The sequence below is a fragment of the Adiantum capillus-veneris genome, chromosome 10 (assembly GCF_014529385.1).
Source record: "Adiantum capillus-veneris isolate H3 chromosome 10, ASM1452938v2, whole genome shotgun sequence".
In the NCBI taxonomy this organism is placed as follows: Eukaryota; Viridiplantae; Streptophyta; class Polypodiopsida; order Polypodiales; family Pteridaceae; genus Adiantum; species Adiantum capillus-veneris.
This window is the reverse complement of record NC_140940.1, coordinates 10,173,518-10,194,170: the sequence shown is the minus strand read 5'-3', so window position 1 is coordinate 10,194,170 and position 20,653 is coordinate 10,173,518. Positions and strand designations below refer to the sequence as shown.

The following is a 20,653-nucleotide window of genomic DNA, read 5'->3' as shown; positions in this document are numbered from 1 at the left end:
AGTTAAATTAAAGGTTAATCTCACCCTTTTTAGGGTCCTGGAGTGCAAAAAAGGCCAAAAAATACCAAAAAGGGGGTGGCCACAACGGCACGCAAATAAGCCAACTAGGACTCTTGTCTAGGCCATCTGCGCGCCCTTGTGGCCACCCCCTTTTTGGCATTTTCTGGCCTTGTTTGCCCTCTAGGATACCAAAAAATTTTAATATTTAGTGAAAGCATATGTTTATGCAACATGACATTGTAAATTCCACTTCTTTTCACTCAGATTATTTTTATACTGTCCCTAGAATGATTTTCCTTTTTGGGTTTTTAACGTATTAAGCTAAGTTGCATGGAGTGATCATGTGCATCTTTCTTATGCTGAGTTGTTGCTTTAAGCAAAAAGGACACCGCTCATTAAAACACATCACCAATTTCAGTAATTTACAAGATTGAGAGATCACACTGAAAAGAATGTACAAGATAGAGAGGCAATTCAAAATATGTTTTATTATGTTTGAAAAGTTGAATTTACATCATACATCTGAGGACCTCATAATTTTCTTTTCGATTTCCTGGTGCCTCTCTTGCGTGTAAGGCAACTCCCCGGCTAGGAGGGAGTGCGCTATCTCCCGAGGGTCAGTTGAGCCAACGAAAGCGTGTATCCCTATCTGGGCAAGCACTTTGCCACGGAAGCCAGTGCCAAATGTTGTGCATACAAGGGATCTATGCACTAGGAACACACAAAGTTTGAGCAATGGTGGACAAACACAAAACCTTGCTTAGAGCTTTCAACGACCATGTCATGAAATGGCTTTGGGGAGTAGATTCATTATGTACAATGGCAACATCGCCAAGGGGGAGTTGTCCTATGTAATGTGCAAGAACTGAGGTCCAAAGGCCATCTGTCGCCTGCCACCTGTCCTTGCTGCAAACGCATCAACCTCCAGGACGTCTGTCATAAACCAGTCAAGGGTAAGAAAAAAGACAATGAAGGGCATAAAAAACAACATGGAAATTAGGATAGAGTTTACCTCTTACTCCTTGTTTTCCTCCTCCCTATTGCCCTTTCCACGCAAGTCGACACTTGATTTCATTGCACCTACGAGCTTTGGATCATCAAGGGGGGGTTCTACAGTGGAGTAGGCATCCTAGCGGCCACAACCTTGCCTTGAGTGGCTTGTTATTCTTCCTCATCCACGTGAAATTGCTTTGTTGCCAGGACCTCCGCACACACAACTGCAATAGTGCCAGTTACAGAGTCCCCAAGTGGCAAGAGCTTGCTTTCAAGGGCATCTGACGCACTCTCTAAGGGAAATTGGGCGTTGGTGCATAGCACGCTCAAGCATTCATCCATGTGCAGACCAAATGATTTCTCAAAGTCATGCATAAAGACATACTCCTCCCCATCCACTACCACTGAGGAGAAGTGACTAATTTCTACCTCTGGGACAGTCTCATCCGTCAGTGGTGCATCCACTAGAGTGTCACCAGGGCCAACCACCTCCTCAAACCCTCTAGGGTACTCGAGCAGAAGTACCTGTCCTTTCGTTGCAAAATTCATGGGGACACCCTCCTGCTCCTTGGCGTCCTTGATAAAGGACCCAACCTGAAGGTGCGGTAGGCGGAGCTCCTCGAAATCAGGTTCCTTGCTCACAAAGAATATGAATGTTGCCATCCAAGAAAGGTACTCCACCCCAACTTGCCCTTCTTGAGCGCTAACACCCCTTGGGCTTGCTCATCCAAGAAATGGCCTACGTCACCGGAAATTTCTTGGAACTGTCTCAACTACTTGGAGAATGGGCAATCACCTTTGTGTATGGAGCACAAGAGATTGCAAGGCACCCAGATCCTTGCATGTGGGGAGATAGATACAAAATATTTTATGATGTCCTCCTCCATGAACGTTGAAATCTTGGCAAATGCATCCATGTGAAGGGAAATTGTGGCGTCAAGGTCGGGGAGATGAGTAAAGAAGGTGCGAAGGTCCAACTTCCCTTTGTAGTTGGTGTCCTCGAGGAAGAGGGTGAAGCGTGACAAAGGGGTGGATGTGGGTGCAAATGCAGAGGCTGTGGAGGCGATATCTAGCCCGGGGTGCAAGCAGAGAGTGGAGAAGCTCAAGGGTTGCAAAAGTGAAAGGTTTGAATGAGTTATGCAGCCCCCTTTTATAATGGTCCCTTTTTTAAAGAAGACGCTTTTTCCAATTAAAAAAAGGCACGTTCACTAACAATGAACTTTCACCTCAATGTGAAAAATTATATTCAAAGTCTTAAATTTGCCGAAGCAAATCATATTGATTACATAGGGGATTATTTCCAAAACTGCAAGAGTTACAAAGCTATAAGAGTGATAGCATAGTTCCATCCATGACCCAATTCTCCTGGACCTTCAATTTGTCTTCCATTCTCTTCCCAATCTGCAGACATTCATTACAATAAATAGCCAATGATAGTCAAACTATGATGGAGTGAAAATGTGGTGGAAGGATTCTCACCTTTTGACCTTGTAAACAAAATTTCTGTTGTTGAAAGTCCTCAAAACCCATAGTAGCCAAATGTTCTCGCACATTACTGAGAGTCCAATGCTTGTTCACGTGGACAACATCCAAAGCATCGTTGGGCATCCTCACTCCAATGTCAAAACTTGCAATAGCGTCATCTACACTCTGTAAGGGAGTCCACACTTCAAGCTTGCACATCCAACGATCATAGTGAAATTGTATGTACAAGGAGGTGCAAAATTTTAAATACCTAAAGCTCCAACCTTACAATGGTACCTATCCCTATTGTGCATGCCCTCCATCAAACCCCAGTCCTCTTCTAAAAGCCTCCCTAAATCCTCATAATGCACATCTTTACATACAAGCATTGTGGTAGTCTCCACAAATCCAAACTCTTTAAACATAAGCACGAAACAATGAATAGGAAAACACCAAATCAAGCCCACATACCTAGAAGCTTTAGAATATTTGAAAGAGTTTTGGACATCTATTAACATCTTTTGCTTGAAAGATGCTACTGACCACAAATCTGGCTATGGCCACCGCATAACTTAATAAGGAAGATACTTTGATGGGTTCAAGCTTTCCAAACCTTTGTGTAGAAGTAGGCACAATATATGAGTGATAATAGAAGAAAATACTTCTTTGAACCAGTTTGGTTGGGCAAAGATGTGCGAAAATTGTTGCTCCAATATTCGCATGTATAAAATTGAATGTCCCGAAGAGACTATGTAGTGGCTGCTTCTCCACCAATATGGATGGAAATATGACTATAAATGTATGGTAAATCTTAAATATGAATCCATAAAAACATTCCAATGTGATTTCACTCCTAGCTTGATATTGAGAAAACATATTGCAATGTGTTGGAAATCGAGCTGGTTGCTGCAATCGCATCTTGACATTGAGAAAATATATTGCACAATGGCTACAGTCTCCTTATCTTTGTGATTCCTGAAGCCAAGGAGCTTTCCTTTCCAATGATGATCCAAGTTTGCATGATTTTGCACATGGTGATGGCCAATAGCAGATGGGTGCATGTATACCCAAGCATCGTTGGTGAACTCTTGTGGCACCCAATCATCATCTATACCTCTTGTGTTGTGGCATGCAAGTACTGTGACCTCATCCTTTGGCCGCCTTTGCGGAGTAGAGCTGGCCATGGGTGAACAAAGAAAATTAGGAAGAGGAGGAGGACCTTGCTTGTTGCTACAATGTAGGTGGGAGAAAGTGAATGTAGGTGATAGCATAGTTCCATCCATGACCCAATTCTCCTGGACCTTCAATTTGTCTTCCATTCTCTTCCCAATCTGCAGACATTCATTACAATAAATAGCCAATGATAGTCAAACTATGATGGAGTGAAAATGTGGTGGAAGGATTCTCACCTTTTGACCTTGTAAACAAAATTTCTGTTGTTGAAAGTCCTCAAAACCCATAGTAGCCAAATGTTCTCGCACATTACTGAGAGTCCAATGCTTGTTCACGTGGACAACATCCAAAGCATCGTTGGGCATCCTCACTCCAATGTCAAAACTTGCAATAGCGTCATCTACACTCTGTAAGGGAGTCCACACTTCAAGCTTGCACATCCAACGATCATAGTGAAATTGTATGTACAAGGAGGTGCAAAATTTTAAATACCTAAAGCTCCAACCTTACAATGGTACCTATCCCTATTGTGCATGCCCTCCATCAAACCCCAGTCCTCTTCTAAAAGCCTCCCTAAATCCTCATAATGCACATCTTTACATACAAGCATTGTGGTAGTCTCCACAAATCCAAACTCTTTAAACATAAGCACGAAACAATGAATAGGAAAACACCAAATCAAGCCCACATACCTAGAAGCTTTAGAATATTTGAAAGAGTTTTGGACATCTATTAACATCTTTTGCTTGAAAGATGCTACTGACCACAAATCTGGCTATGGCCACCGCATAACTTAATAAGGAAGATACTTTGATGGGTTCAAGCTTTCCAAACCTTTGTGTAGAAGTAGGCACAATATATGAGTGATAATAGAAGAAAATACTTCTTTGAACCAGTTTGGTTGGGCAAAGATGTGCGAAAATTGTTGCTCCAATATTCGCATGTATAAAATTGAATGTCCCGAAGAGACTATGTAGTGGCTGCTTCTCCACCAATATGGATGGAAATATGACTATAAATGTATGGTAAATCTTAAATATGAATCCATAAAAACATTCCAATGTGATTTCACTCCTAGCTTGATATTGAGAAAACATATTGCAATGTGTTGGAAATCGAGCTGGTTGCTGCAATCGCATCTTGACATTGAGAAAATATATTGCACAATGGCTACAGTCTCCTTATCTTTGTGATTCCTGAAGCCAAGGAGCTTTCCTTTCCAATGATGATCCAAGTTTGCATGATTTTGCACATGGTGATGGCCAATAGCAGATGGGTGCATGTATACCCAAGCATCGTTGGTGAACTCTTGTGGCACCCAATCATCATCTATACCTCTTGTGTTGTGGCATGCAAGTACTGTGACCTCATCCTTTGGCCGCCTTTGCGGAGTAGAGCTGGCCATGGGTGAACAAAGAAAATTAGGAAGAGGAGGAGGACCTTGCTTGTTGCTACAATGTAGGTGGGAGAAAGTGAATGACTTTGCTTGATGTGCCAATGGGAGGTGGTAGTGAAGGGAGGGGGGGGGGGGGGGGGGGGGGGGACGTGGCGGCAATCGAGATAGGAGAAGGTGGATAACCCTTGATTGGTGTGGCAATGGGAGGTTGGAGGGGAGGAGAGAGGAGCTTCCTTGCTACAGCAATGGAGATGGTGTAAAGAGAGAGTGTGTTGGAGTAGAGGGTGAGTGTGATGGTTGCAACCAAGGAGGGGTTGGAAAAGGGGTTCTAGAGAGAGAAAATCAATTTTTGACTGAGGAATAATTTTGGGGGGACTTTGGATAGTAAAAAATGATGTTTCAAAAGTTTTTGATTTTTTTTCATCCACAAACAATGAGCATTCCCAAGTGGTATACATGTCTTAACACTTACAATATACATTTCCATATAGTGTAGGCATCAATCCGACAAAACTCTTATATGTTATACATGTTGCAAATTCTAATATCAAGCATCTAGAACATGCCAAGCCCCAAATCTAGACTCTTTTATCATATCTATGCAAGTTTGTATGAGAGCAATGTGCCAGAAGTTTCATTTTGATATCCGAAAATAGAGAATTGACCTACTGACAAAAAATAATCGGTGTAGAATTTCAAAACTTTGATTGCACCCAGCATGTCCAAATATTTTAAAACCCTAGGAATAGGACCTTGAATCACATACATCCGAGTCACACACACACACACACACACACACACACACACACACAGAGAGAGAGAGAGAGAGAGAGAGAGAGAGAGAGAGAGAGAGAGAGAGAGAGAGAGAGAGAGAGAGAGAGAGAGAGAGAGAGAGAGAGAGAGAGAGAGAGAGAGATGATAAAAATTGTGTTTTGAAGCAAGCGATGCATTGCGCAATCCTTCCATTTTTATTGGATAGAACCTCAAGGCCAAGGTACTTGAAGTTATCTAACACTTCAAGTTGCTCATTGTTGTATACAATGCATGGATTTTCGTCATTGAGGGTCTTCACAAGCATAACCTTGGTTTTGGATCCATTCACGATCAGCCGGTTGTGTAGGCAAAAGCGTTTCAAGACACTTATAAGCTTTTGTGCATCTTCTAAAGTATATGCCAAGAGCACTACATTATCAGCATAAAGCAAAAGCATGATCACCACATTTCCAATCTTAACCTCTTCTATGCCTTCTTGCTGCATAAAATCAAGAACCATGCATTCCAATTCATCAATGAGTAGCCCAAAGAGGGTTGGGGAAGGTGGGCATCCTTGTTTGACACCAATGGTGCTTGCAAAAAATTCTAAAATTCCATCTCCCATACGTAGTCGACATATCACTTTTTGTTTGATGAGAAAGACTGCATGCATAAATTCTCTCGGTACTGGAAGGATTTGCATACGTTGAAGAGGGGGAATGGGGGAACACGCCCGGCACCAACACAAGGGCCTCTCTATAGCTCGGGGTATTCACAACACCCTATTGTCTCGGAAAACACCTTCAAAGAAACACTTTACACTAACAGACCACCGCCTGCTCAATTTTCACTGCTCACACACTCCGCAAATCCACCACACAACGCACACCTACTGCCACGGCATGTCTCCACCCTTATATACGCTCACAACCGCTCAATCTCATTCTCTCACACAAAACACCGTCGGTCTAGGGGGGCACACACATCCACACATCCGGCACCTAGGGGAAACATGAAAGCAAAAGAAAGAGAAGGGGGGAAGGGGAAACAACAGCAAGATGAGGCAACAGTGGCTTGATTGCATTTCAAAAGGTATGTACATTGGCTTGCACTGCCATCACTATGGCCATTTTCAAGAAAACGTTACAAAGGGGTTGATCTATCAGAGGACTTCGCTTTGCAGGCTTCAAACGGCACAAAAAAGCCCCTAATTTGATCCAATTTTTACTTTTATAGGGGGGCCCTTTAATTTTGGAATTTACACTTTACTTGGACTATCTGGCATCTCGATTTGGCATTTTTTTGGAAGCGGGAAACCGCTTTACTCCATCTGCTCTCTTCCTCTCTCTTTTGCTCTTTGGGGGGGGGGGGGGGGGGGGGGGGGGGGCATTAGCGATGTCGCTATTGGCCCCTAGGCATTTTTTTAAAATTTTCCCTCATTATTTTTACCCCTTTGGGAATGCCCACTTTGCATTGCTCCTTTGGCTCATTTTTCCGGCTCACACTTGCTTCCTCTGTTTCTCTATTTCCCTAACCTCCTTCACCCTTTTTTTGGTCCGGCCTTACTGTTGCTCTACCTTGGCCTTTGCTTTGCCTGGACGGCCCTTGAAATGGGCTCCTTGCCGCCCTGGGGCTCTCTCTCTCTTTCTATGCTCACTGTCTCGCTGTGGGACCCTCCCCTTGCAGGCTACCTTGCTACTTCCCTTTCAGCCGTGTGGGACACACCCCTCTCATGCAAGGGGGAGGGGGGAATTAGCAATGTCGCTAATGCCTCCTCTCTCCCTTTCCAAAATTTTGCCACGGGAACGACCCCCTCATCGGGGCCTACCACGTCATCAATGGACATCGCCGGCCTCTTTCCTCACGTGGACGTGCGCCACCACGCCGCCCCGCCTGGCCAAAATCTGCCAGACGTAGCGCTGCGCAGAGCCGGAGCTCCGCCCTGTAGGGCCGCGCGCTGTTCCGCCTCAAGGGACACCATAACCACCTTTTCAAGAGAGTCCTCACCCTCTCACACATACCTAATGGAGCTTCATGGGCTAGGCTAAATCTCTCGCCATCCGGACCTTATATCCGCCATGTGAGACTACCCCCTCTACCATGTGGCAGTTGCTGGGGTATTCGCTCTTAGGATGGTATCCAAGGCCCCAAATTTTAGCTTAAAAAACTCCTTTTTTTGCCTTCCTTCTCCCGGTCCCCATATCCTGCTCAATGGTCGGAAGTTTGAGCTGCTAAGCCGCGCTGAATCTTTGCCGTGCCGATCTCGGACCATCGGTCTCGGACCATAAGAATCTCACCACTTTCGGATCCTTTTGAGTGCGCTATCCGAGGCCGCAAGAAAGGCAGAAAACACCTATCAATCTCTTCATTAACACTAGCTCCCAATTTAGTCTTGCTATATCTCGTTGACCCAGAACCCGATTAACGTGCCGTCGATTTTTGCTAGCTCTGCATGATGCACACCACCACCGATAACCTTGGCGAGGCCAAAACGATGCCAGATGGTGCATTCTCCAATGCGGTCAAGTGGGCTCAGAGCCGGCCCCCGAAAAAATTTCAATTGACCATATCTTTCTAACCAGAGCTCCGATTCGCAATCCAAGAAGACATGCATGCTCCGTAACACGAGCGCTACACATGTATCCACTGACACCTTCTTGGGCCACCTGTCCCCAGCTTCCCTATCCGTCGTGGATCTGCTACACACTCTACCTTTAAACTTTAGTATCTTGCACATCGGGGCTCCGTTTGACGGGCTGTCTGGACCGGCTTCTAGAGCACGCTGAACACTACATTCCAGATCACTGACTTGGCATTTCAGACACCTTCATCTACCATCCCATCTCGACCATCCCACAACACTTTTGGCCTAAAAAGCCGCTTTAAACATACTTCTCCGCTACCCTTTGGCTACCCAGGTCCTTGGCACCTTCCCTAGCCTTCTGCACTGCACTTGCCTACTACCTCTGCCTGGCATAGACCATTTCCTAGCTTAGACCAACTTTGGATGCACCATCATTGCCCAACCCCCTCGTCGAACATTTATGTTCGACCAAAAGCATATGTAAAGAACTATAAAACTGGCACACCAAATTGACGATTAAAAGCACTCGCAAAACCATAACTGTATATACAAGCTATGTACAAAAGCTTCATCTCCTTTCTCTCGCACACTGCATGTTTTAGATGGGTTGCCCACCCCCGTTGACTACAATTTGCTGCACCTCAGGCACTAAATCCCTCTCGAAATACAGTTTGAGCCGTGCACCATTCACCTTGTTTCTAAGAAGCTTGCCATTTGCTCTTACCAGCTGATAGGTCCCATTCGAAAAGGCCTTCCGCACTTTATACATATCTGTCCACTTCTTCTTGAACTTCTTTTGGAATGTGAAATCCAGGTAGCTTTCGTACTTCATGACTAGGTCTCCTTCCTCTATCTTCTTGTCCGCCGATAGGTTCTGATTGAACTTGGCAACCCGCTTCTCCCTCTGCTTCACATAGTAGTTTGCCGTATCCTCTCTGTCCATGTGTAAAGCCTCTAAATTGGCTATCCGATCCTGTAGAGCTCCTTATTGAGTGGCATTGACACACCACATACCCTTCAAAGCACCTGACTGCGCATGCACTGGCAACACAGCCTCCTTATCGTAGACTAGCTCAAATGGAGTGAAATTTGTAGCTACTTTATAGGACGTCCTATATGCCCAGAGACACTTCTCTAGATTTGTCTCCCACTCAGCTTCCTGCTTGTATACGTACTTCTTTAACATCTTCCGGTGGATCAATTCCACCAGGGGGAGTTATGGGAGTCAAGTTCCACTAGGAGGAAGTGCAAGAAGTTGAGTACCACCAGAATCAGGAATCAGATAAGTTTGCAGAATCATAATTCAAATCAAAATGACTGTTGCAGAGTTTTAAGTCAAATTGCGGAATTTGGAATTAGAATTGTTGCAAATGTGGAAGTTAGAAAGCAGCCAAATTTCAAATCAAAGTTCTAGCGGATAAGCGCCATAGAGAGTCAAAAGAAGAAGAGAAAGAAATGCAAGGTATGCATGAGTCAGAAGCATGAAGTGGAGGATTGCCCGTGTGCAGTTGATGAGTGTTCAGAGGGAGATTCATGTTCAGAGGGAGATGCATGTAGGAAGTGGTGTATGGTGGATTTGTGTTCAAAACTGCAAAAATTTAGTCGAAGAATGCATAAAGCATCAGTTGATGGGACACAGGTAGCATGGGATAAGTTGGAAGATTCTGAGGATGACTTAGAGAGGGCATATGAGTGGTTGACTAATCATAAAGGAAAGAGGAGGACATCATGTTCCAGCAGAAAGGAGGTGAGTTAATTGCAGGAAGCATGTGAGAGATTGAGGGATGCATATGCGGCTGAGTTCGAAGATGAATTAAGTGATGATGATGATGGATGGGTTGGCTTGGAGACGGACATCCATCATGTGGGGATACCAAATGTGGAGGAGAAGGAGGTGCAAAAGGAGGTTGGCCAAGAGAGCCTAATACTGCCCCTAGATACCCCTACCCTACCACTGGAGTGTGCTCATAGAGTGGAGACGGAATATCCATTGCTGAAATTGATGTCGGTGTTGTCACTTGTCAATGAGATTTATTATTCAAAGGAGAAGCAAATCATACATATTGAAAATCTTGTTCACGGAAATCAAAGACCATTTGAAGAGGCGGATAATGTGAGGAATGGACAGGTGGATAGTCTGATGAACGGAGAGGTGATGGATAGAGAGAGGAATGAAGAAGAAGAGGTGATTGATTTATTTTTGGGTTCAATTGAGAATGTATGTAGGATTACAAATGAAGAGTGAAAGCAGGAAGAAGTTTCAAAAATCATATGTACTCAGGAGGAATTTGCAGCAACAACAATGAACAACTCAGTTTCGGAGGAATTGTCACCACGAAGATCCACTAATGGAAACATGCAGTTATCAAATCTTCTGGAAATTGTATCCCAACAATGTACACAACAGTTTCGATCAGAAAATCAATGGGTGGTATCTCAACAAATGCAAGTGGGAAGTCGAAAAGAAGACCATGTGTAGGATCAACAATATCAGCAGGATAAAAGGCAGCAAGGTAAGGAGGAGCAACATGAGGTCAGGGAACAGAGCCGGGCAGAAACCCTGGTTACCTCTATCCTACCATGGAAGTGTGTCCATGAAGCACATGAGGATTATTCCTTTTTGACTGATCGAAGTGTAGTGCTCATTGGGAATTCACATACATTTGAAGAGGACAATTGTCAGCAGCAAATGGAGGATGTGCATGCTAATGCGGATATCATGGCAGAATTTTGTCATTTCAAGCGGACTTCAAAGCAAATGTCAAAAGAGGATGTCAAAAGAGCCAAGCAACAATTGCAGCAGCAAGGACCAGAAGATGACAGCAGTATAATGGAGGAGATTGAGGATGATGATATTCATATTGGAAGTTGGAGGTGGCATTCTATATTGCAGCAGTTTCATATAGATGGATATGAAGAGATATTGAGGGAAAATTTTCAGTTGTTGATAAAGCAAGTCAAATTTTGGAAGATGCCGAATGTGATTCAGACTCAAATTCAAATTTCAATTCAGATTTAGTCTTAATTTTGGATTTGGATTCAACTGCACTTTTGGATGCAAAGACCAATTCATATGCAAATTTTAATGGAAGCCGTGGAAAGCTTGATGAAGAGGTATGACAATTAGTGTCACAAGGAGGATGACATCGATACTCAGTGGGGATTAACAACATCATTTTCTTCATGGATTGGACAAAATCAGAACAAATATGTAGGAGTTGATAGGGCACTATTGTATAAGGGACATGAACAGGAGTATCCCAAGTGTTAGATTTTGGTTCAGATTCATATTCTGAGTGAGATTCAGATTCAAATTTAGATTCATATTGGAATTCAGATTCAGGCGAAAATGCAGACGCAAATTTAGATATTAAAAGTTCTTGAAATTTCACAGTGGATGTTGCGGAAGGCTAAAGATATTGCAGCAAATGATGAAGTCATCTTTGGAAATGCAGATGGAGCTGAATTTTATCATGGCGATTGTCAAGCCATTTGTCAATTTGGGAGTCAAGCAGATGATGTAAATGTGGAAGTAGAGGATGTTCAGCAGAATGCAGATTTAATGTCAAAGTATGTTCAACCTGTAAAGGGATCTGGAATTCAGAATTCGAATGGCGGACTGGATATTGGAATTCAGACTGTGGGATTGGAAGTCCAGAAAGAGGAAATTCAAAGGAATGGAATTGGGCAAAAGGGTCAAGGGGACTCATTAGTGGGGGTACTCACTTTAAGGCTAAAAACTCGCTTAGTGCTGATGTGACTCATTTAAGGACGAATATTTTTTGGGCGAATCTTGCATGGTGTGCCCGAATCGAGGTGAAAATTCATCATTATAAGATTAAGGTGGTGAGAGGTGTTGGAGATCACATCCAAGTGTGCGAACGTCGCAGTTCATTGACTGTTAAGGAGAAGACGGGCAAAATGTTTTTTGAAAATGTTAAGGGAAAGCTGATGGCGGGGATGACAGGTCTCTTAGTAGCTGATTTGGATGCGGATGCCTTGAAGCAAGAAGTGCTAGAATACGCGCAGGAGATGTGGAATACAACAACTAGGCTTTGGAGGGAACATATGGAAGTGTCGACGGACCACTTCAAGAATTGGTTTCAACAAGCTGAAAAGGAGAGCATTAGGAGGGAGAATGAGGCATTGAAGATGGAGAATGAGAGGCTGGTTGCAGAGATGGAGGAGTTGAAGAATAAAAGCAAGGGAATTGAATTAAGTGCATGGGGTATGAGTAAGTGGAAGGCGGAGTTGAGCAGTGGCTTTTTTGAACCAGATCAGAATTTGGTAGGTGGAGTGGAATCGAAAGTGGAAAAGCAGGCGAAATCGGAAGTGGAAATCAAACGGGGAATCAGATGTGGAAAAGAAAGCGGATCCGAGTTTTGTGGCAGAAAAGGCTGTGGAGACAGATGTAGAAGGAGTTGCTGGGGAGCAGATCACTTGATCAAGGGATTGTGGGTCCAGGTTAGCCTATGGATCTAGCCACCGGACTGCGCCAGGTGTTAAGCCTAGGGAATTTTGGATGTTTTACCTTAGTGGAATTCGGAATATCAACTTTTGTATTTTTGGGATTCCAAGGGGTGTTCTTGGGAAAGGGCGTTGCCCATTAGTATTCTCCAACTATGTAATTGTCGATCAATATCTTCTTGGGAATGTGAAGGCAGAAGTTATGGAGGATTTAGTTTGTTGTCAATTTTTGTGTTCTGTTCTAGTTCCAGTTTCATTCTAATTTTTGTGCTTTGTCTATTCTGAATGTCTATGCCTTAAACACTCTTCTTTGTACATCACCCTTCTAATCACTCCATTGTGCCCATAGTTCATGAGATCCTCACCTATCAGTGTGAACTTGTGGGCCTATCTCTTTTGCAACTTGGACAAACTCTCCAAAAATTGCCCTGTACTAAAAAACCCTTCAATCTCCTTTAGAGTCTCCCTACTTGCTTAAGTGACTCGGGCCACATATAGACCTGCAACATGCACTTGCACTTTGCTACTTGCTAACTGATCCGCCTCTTGGTTCTTCTCTCTTCTCACATGCTTGAACTAGACCTCCTCAAAAGACTTTAGCATCTTCTTGATGGAAAAGAACCAATGCTTCAAAGAATTGCATTTTACCTGCCATTGGCCTAACAGTTGCTTGATGACTAGCAACGCATCTCCCTTCAGTACCAACCTTGAAATGCCAAACTCTATACACTGCTTTAGACCCAAATGCAGAGTGAGATACTCCGCCTCATTATTGGTGTGGACATTCTCTAGATCATACGCCTTCAAAAATATAGCTTTGCCGTGTGGATCGTGTATCACCACACCTCCTCATACTTTCTGTACTACCCTTGGATACGCTCCGTCAAACTACATTGTAAAAGCATCCTCCAAGTCAGATTTCTCCTTAGCTTCATGTCGTACCACTCTTGGATAGGACGACAAATCGACAGCCTTGTTGACAAGAATGTCCGCCAAGTGAGACCGACTCGTGTGATCTACCTTGAACTCGAACTCGAACTCTTGCAGCTCCAACACCCACTTCATAATCCTCCTTCCTAGCTTCAAATGTGGCACTACCTCTGGCAATAGATTATTAGCTGTCAACACAAAAAACTTGTGCACAATTAGATGCACCTTGAATTTCTTGCAAGCGAAGACCAGAGCCAGCACCCATTGCTCTGCCTCGGTGTAGGTAACCTCTCCTGGGCTAATCACCCTGCTCTTGAAGTATATCGGCTTGTTGCTTCTTCCTACCTTTTGCAATAGAATCACTCCAATAGCAATTGTGCCCACTGTCATAGAAACATAGAAGTCATCCTCTCGATTGGGAGGACATACCGCTGGCAACTGACACAAAATCTCCTTGACCCTATCAAAGGCCTCTTGAGCTTCTCCATCCCACTCATAACCATGCGCTTGTTGAGCCCTCTTTTGAAGAGGATGCACATATTGTGATAGCATCTAGAAGAAACGTGATAGATACTTTAGATTATGAACAAACGAAGCCAAACCTTGAGCATCTGATGGTGGCTCCATCAGCACCAACGTCTTCACCTTCTCAATATCAGCCTCTATACCGTTTTGCGACACCACATGACCTAACAGCTGCGCTTGAGGCTGTGCTAGCTTGCACTTCTTGGGGTTTAGCTGACCTCCTTTTTCATCAATCCATTGAAAGCATAACTGCAGCTTCGATAGGTGCTCCAATCTTGAACTGTAGCATTTATATCATCCATAAAGACCTTGATAAATCGGCCCAAGTATGGACTAAATACCCTGTTCATCCAATCTTGGAGGTGGCATATGCATTCACCAATCCAAATGGCATCCTGCGGGTAAGCGAAACAACCCCCTGGAGATATGAACGTGGTCTTCAACTGGTCTTAAAGTACAATCCCTAAGGATCTCGTCTTGAAACGGCAATGGATAGTGATTCCTATTGGTTGCAGCATTCAGGGGCTTGTAGTTGACACACACTCTCCATTTCCCATTCTTCTTAGGGGTTATGACCACTGGAGAGACCCACTCTGACTCTTTCACAAGGAATACGATGCCAGCATCCAGCAGCTTATTGATCTCCTACAAAAGGGCCTGCTTTTGGATTTCCTCTAGTCTTCTTAGCTTCTGTGCTTTAGGCCTATGCCCCTCCTTAAGAACAATCTTGTGCTCAACCCCTTTTGTACCTCGCAAATGCTTGTACTCCGTCGCAAATAGATTTGGATAGGACTCACACAGTTGAACGTAACCTTCCTTTTCACCTTTGGTTAAATCTTCACTCAACATGCTTGGAACCTCCTCTATGCTTAAACCATGAGCTTGAGGCTTCATACCTTCTTCTTTAGGTGGGGAATTGTCTATGGTGACCCCGAATAAGTCTGCATCTATCTTCAGCATGTCATTCTTGCTCTCCTCTTCCTCTATGCTAGTATAGCCTTCATCATAGCCCATCTCTGTCTCGTATGTTAGGAAATAAGGCGTAGCTAAATAGATTTTTGAGTAGATTACTTAATGGAGAGAGATAGATTTCACACACAAGAGATTATAGAGTAGAGAGAGAGAGAGAGAGAGAGAGAGAGAGAGAGAGAGAGAGACAGTACACACGATATACGTGGTTCACCCAATGTGGGCTACGTCCACGGGAAAGCAGCCACTCAATGGCTTTAGCACTTCAAAAGAAGAAGTAGTTTACAAAGGGATTAAACCCTTAATATAGCTCCCGCCTTGCTTCACTCTCACCACCTCACACTCACCTTGTTGCATCAACTTCACACTATGAAATGTGTGTAGAAATGGCCTCCTTTTATAGGCCAAAAGGGCTGCCCTCTCTTATGAGAGACAGCCATGTGTAGCCGCCGTTGTGCGAATAAGTCCAAATCGGACCCTCCAATCCGTCCATGTGTGGCCGCTCTTGAGAAGACAAGTCCGCTTTTGAATTCGGCCACTGGCCACCGGCCATTGACTTTCGACCATCGGCCACCAGCCATTGACTTCCGACCACTGGCCATCGGCCATTGACTACCGGCCACCGGCCAACCGACCGGTTGTTTTCCGACCACTTTCCGACCGCCGTCCGGCCATAATATTCCGACGGAAAAAAAAGTCTCGGGGGCCTCCACCCCCGAGGCCTCTAAAGTTGCCCTTGATTCTTGTTTGTGAAAATTTTGGTTTCCGGTGAGTGATTTTCCTTCACGCATGATGGCTTCTCCTCATAATGGGGGCCTTACAAATGTGCGCTTTTACCACAGAAAATTACAAGGGTAAATAAGGCTCCATACTTAACATCGTACTCGTAGCTCGTCATGTCACCCTCATCTCTAACTGCCATAGGAAGAAAATTGCTCTCCTTGGTCTTCAAATCAAGCACAATTTGTCTGTCTTTTTCTTTGTCAGGCAAGGTGAACACTTTGCTCTCCCAATCTTGCTTAGCTCCTATTGCCAAAAGCCATGGCCTACGCAAAATGATTGGATAAGCATTATCTCCTGCCTTCATCACAAAGAAGTCTATCAGGCACTCTATGCCCATCACCTTGACCTTCACATCCTGAGCCACACCCAAACATTTGGCCTTAGTATGGTTGCCCATCATCATGTGCACATTCGATTTGACTACTGCCTTGACCCCTGTCTCTTTCATGGCTGCATCTGTCATAACACAAACGTGCACTCCACCGTCTATCTAGGCTTGGACCTGCATCCTCTGTTCTATAATTGCATCCACAAGCGGAAGAATATCAGTGGGGCTACCTACCCTCAAAGCCATGTTTTGCACTGCTTGCACATTTTCGTTAGCTCTCGGCAGCCTGGTGCTGACACTTGTGGACCACTGCCTTCTTAACTTTGGATTTAAAGCTAACAACTGACCAAAAGTAATGTTTTCTTTTTGATTTGGAACATCACTTACTAGATTGTACTCGGGACAGCCACACCCTAGTTGGAAATCCGCTTGCTTGATTTTGCAACACCTCCTTCTTTTGCTAGGCTTGGGCTGCTCTCTACCTTCATACACCTTCTCTTTGCCTTTCCGAGCTCTGGTTTCCTGCTCTTTTTCTGTCTCTCTCTCAGCTCTTGCTCTCTTATTAGCCAAAACTTTGACATCCTGCTTATCCACCCCGACAATGTTCACTCTTGGGACCTTAGTCCGTTTGGAGGAGCTGGTTGCACAGGATTCTCCATCGCTTGCTCTCTTGGACCATTGAATTGACCTTGACCTTGACCTCTACCAAAAAGCGGGTAGATGCCTCCTCTTTCTCTCTGTGGTTGAGGACAATCGGGTGCATAGTGCCCCTCTTCCATGCAATTGTAACACCTACCTGGCAGCGTCCTTGCCTTGCCCCTTGCTCCTCTTGGCTGTCCTCTATCCATCACACTGAGCCACAAATCTTGCATTTGCTCAGAAAATCTTGCACCGTGGGCACCCAATTTTGCGGTACAACAGCTACACCTTGATTTCCATGATTTTCTTCTTGTACAACCTCTCTCGGACTCTGCGGTTGAAGATGGGCCATCATCTCATAGCCTGACACACCCTGCTCTATCTTCTTCTTTATCTTTCTGCTCTTTGATCGCGCGATCGCTACCGCACCATTGTAATTCTTTGGGCTCTTGAAATTGACTTTTTCTCTCACCTTGGGGTGCAGACAGGCCATAAACTTGTCTAGCTTGAAGTAGTCTCCATTAGCCAACTGCATGGTTGTCGCTAGCTCTGCTCAACGCTCTTTGAAATGACCCAAAAACAGATTGAACTCTTCGCTTACATCTTGCTTAAGCACCTTCAGCCTCGCATCCTTCTCTACTGGGGATGCCTCCTTGCAAAATTCATGAAGAAACCTTGCCTGTAGAGCCGGCCATGCTCACTTCGGCTCGCCTTCCAACGCTTCGTACCATGCTTTAGCTTTACCACGCATCACTAAAGGAAAAGTCTGCATTTTGCTATCCTCGTTTGACATACGCAACGATAGCATATACAGATCGAAATCCGACATCCACTCATTAGGGCTCTCTTCACTTGTGACAATCAATCCATAGCTTCTAGTTGCCATGACTTCCAACGCAAAAAAATGCTTCTTTTCGATTAGCTGGGAGCAATCAACGTGCTCCTCCATGGGGGCACTAGAAAATGGAGAGGGGGAACACGCCCGACACCAACACAAGGGCCTCTCTATAGCTCAAGGTATCCACATCACCCCTATCCTCTCGAAAAACGCCTTCAAAGAAACACTTTACACTAACAGACCATTGCCTGCTCATTTTCACTACTCACACACTCCGCAAATCCACCACACAACGCACACCTACTGCCACGGCCTGTCTCCACCCTTATACACGTTCACAGCCGCTCAATCTCACTCTCTCACACAAAACACCATCGCACACACATCCACACATCCGGCATCGAGGAGAAACATGAAAGCAGAAGAAAGAGAAGGGGGGAAGGGGAAACAACATCAAGATGAGGCAATAGTGGCTTGATTGCATTTCAAAAGGCATGTACACTGGCTTGCACTGCCATCACTATGGCCATTTTCAAGAAAAAGTTACAAAGGGGTTGATCTATCAGAGGACTCCACTTTGCAAGCTTCAAACGGCACAAAAAAAGCCCCTAATTTGATCCAATTTTGACTTTTAGAGGGGGGCCCTTTAATTTTGGAATTTACACTTTAATTGGACAATCTCGCATCTCGATTTGGCATTTTTTTGGAAGGGGGAAACTGCTTTACTCCATCTGCTCTCTTCCTCTCTCTTTTGCTCTTTGGGGGGGGGGGCATTAGCGATGTCGCTATTGCCCCCTAGGAAATTTTCATTTTTTATTTTTTCCCTCATTATTTTTACCCCTTTGGGAATGCCCACTTTGCATTGCTCCTTTGGCTCATTTTTCCGACTCACACCTTCTTCCTCTCTTTCTCTATTTCCCTTATCTCCTTCACCCTTTTTTTGGTCCGGCCTTACCATTGCTCTGCCTTGGCCTTTGCTTTGCCCGGACGGCCCTTGAAATGGGCTCCTTTCCACCCTCAGGCTCTCTCTCTCTCTTTCTATGCTCACTGTCTCGCTGCAGGACCCTCCCCTTGCAGGCTACCTTGCTACTTCCCTTTCAGCCCTATGGGACACACCCCTCTCATGCAAGGGGGAGGGGCGCATTAGCGATGTTGCTAATGCCTCCTCTCTCCCTTTCCAAAATTTTGCCGTGGGAACGACCCCCTCATCGGGGCCTGCCACATCATCAATGGATATCGTCGGCCTCTTTCCTCACACGGGCGCGCGCCACCGTGCCGTCCCTCCTGGCCAGACTCTACTAGATGCAGCACGGCGCAGAGCCGGAGCTCCACCCTGCAGGGACGCACGCCTCAAGGCACACCATAACCACCTTTTCAAGAGAGTCCTCACCCTCTCACACATACCTAATGAAGCTTCACGGGCTAGGCTTAATCTCCCGCTGTGAGCGGGATGAAAACACACACAGCGCCTCTATAACGACCCGACACACACTCTTGGGAAGATACACACACACACACACACACTATGGGGCACCACTCGGCGTACACAACACACCTGGCCGAGACAGGGAACACACCTCTGGAGTGAGAGGAGAGAGACTATCCACTTGCCCACTCCACACAGACACACACACACACACACACACACACACACACACACACACACACACACACAAAAACTCAGCTCAAAAGAGGAGAACTTCTGATGTTTAGATACAAATGAGCTTGGGCCAACACCAATGGGGCAAACAGCTCACACAATATGGGTAAAAGATACCATATACAATCACAAATCGGAGAAGAAGCTTCACTTACCGGAGAAGATTACACAGAAAAACAACAGAAAAAGAGTGAGGAATTTGGCAAAATGGACAGCGCCATCGCGTCCGGAACGGCCCAAAACCCCAGTCTACAATGTCAAAGTGCTCAAATCCGACCTCGGATGAGCAGTTTACGGCCAAAACAGGCTCCAAAATGAGCAAAAACACACCTGCGGCTGTTCCTCCTCTCTTCTCCACGTTTTTTCTGGTCTTCTCTCAGTTTTTTCAGTGCCCACACTTAGCTTTTTTAGTTGGGCACTCTTGGCCTTTTAGATGACCTCAAACGGACCCCGAACAGGCCAAAAACTTACCTCGCAGTGCATAGTTGTCACCTTTTTGCATCATCCGCACACCTGGCACTCAACTTTTTTTCAATAATGCATCTCTCCACCACGTGAAGTGGCCCCAAAAAGTGGTCCTAATGATGACCTTTCTGCGTAACTCTCACAAGAAAACACCCACGTTGTGTCCGTCCTCATCTGCGTGCAAATATTGACCTCGTTCGCCCTCCTGACGCCACTAGATGCCATCTGACGCACCTGCTGACCGCATGTCGTCGGCCCGCGGATAGCTTCCTCGAGAAGTTTTACACGCTATAAACTCCTCATTATTGTAGAAAAACACAGTGGTACTGGTAATAGTGAAAATCGATGCACTATGTACACCCTGTCCTACTTGTACACATGTGGGCCCCACATAACCACCTGGCTAAGGAAAATGGGCAATCCTTTATTTGATGCACCATGCATGTATATGTACATATGCGCAATCCCTTGCTCCAAAAAACTCTTGACACCGCCATCCGGACCTTGTACCCCCCATATGGGACTACCCCCTTTGCCATGTGGCAGTTGCTGGGGCATTCCCTCTTAGGAAGGCATCCAAGGCCCAAAATTTTAGCTTAAAAAACTCCCTTTTTTGCCTTCCTTCTCCCGGTCCCCATATCCTGCTCAATGGTCGGAAGTTCGAGCCGCTAAGCCTTTTGCTGAAC

At 45.0% G+C, this 20,653-nt stretch overlaps 1 protein-coding gene across 1 annotated transcript; it reads left to right on the top strand.

Moving 5' to 3' along the window:
- The first annotated feature begins 10,365 nt into the window (after positions 1–10,365).
- LOC147448435 (uncharacterized) lies at positions 10,366–11,887 on the top strand. The gene is made up of 2 exons (XM_086522373.1): positions 10,366–11,319; positions 11,819–11,887. The coding sequence occupies exons 1-2, from the start codon at positions 11,053–11,055 to the stop codon at positions 11,885–11,887; spliced, it is 336 nt and encodes a 111-aa protein (XP_086378499.1). The 5' UTR covers positions 10,366–11,052.
- The last annotated feature ends 8,766 nt before the right edge of the window (positions 11,888–20,653 follow it).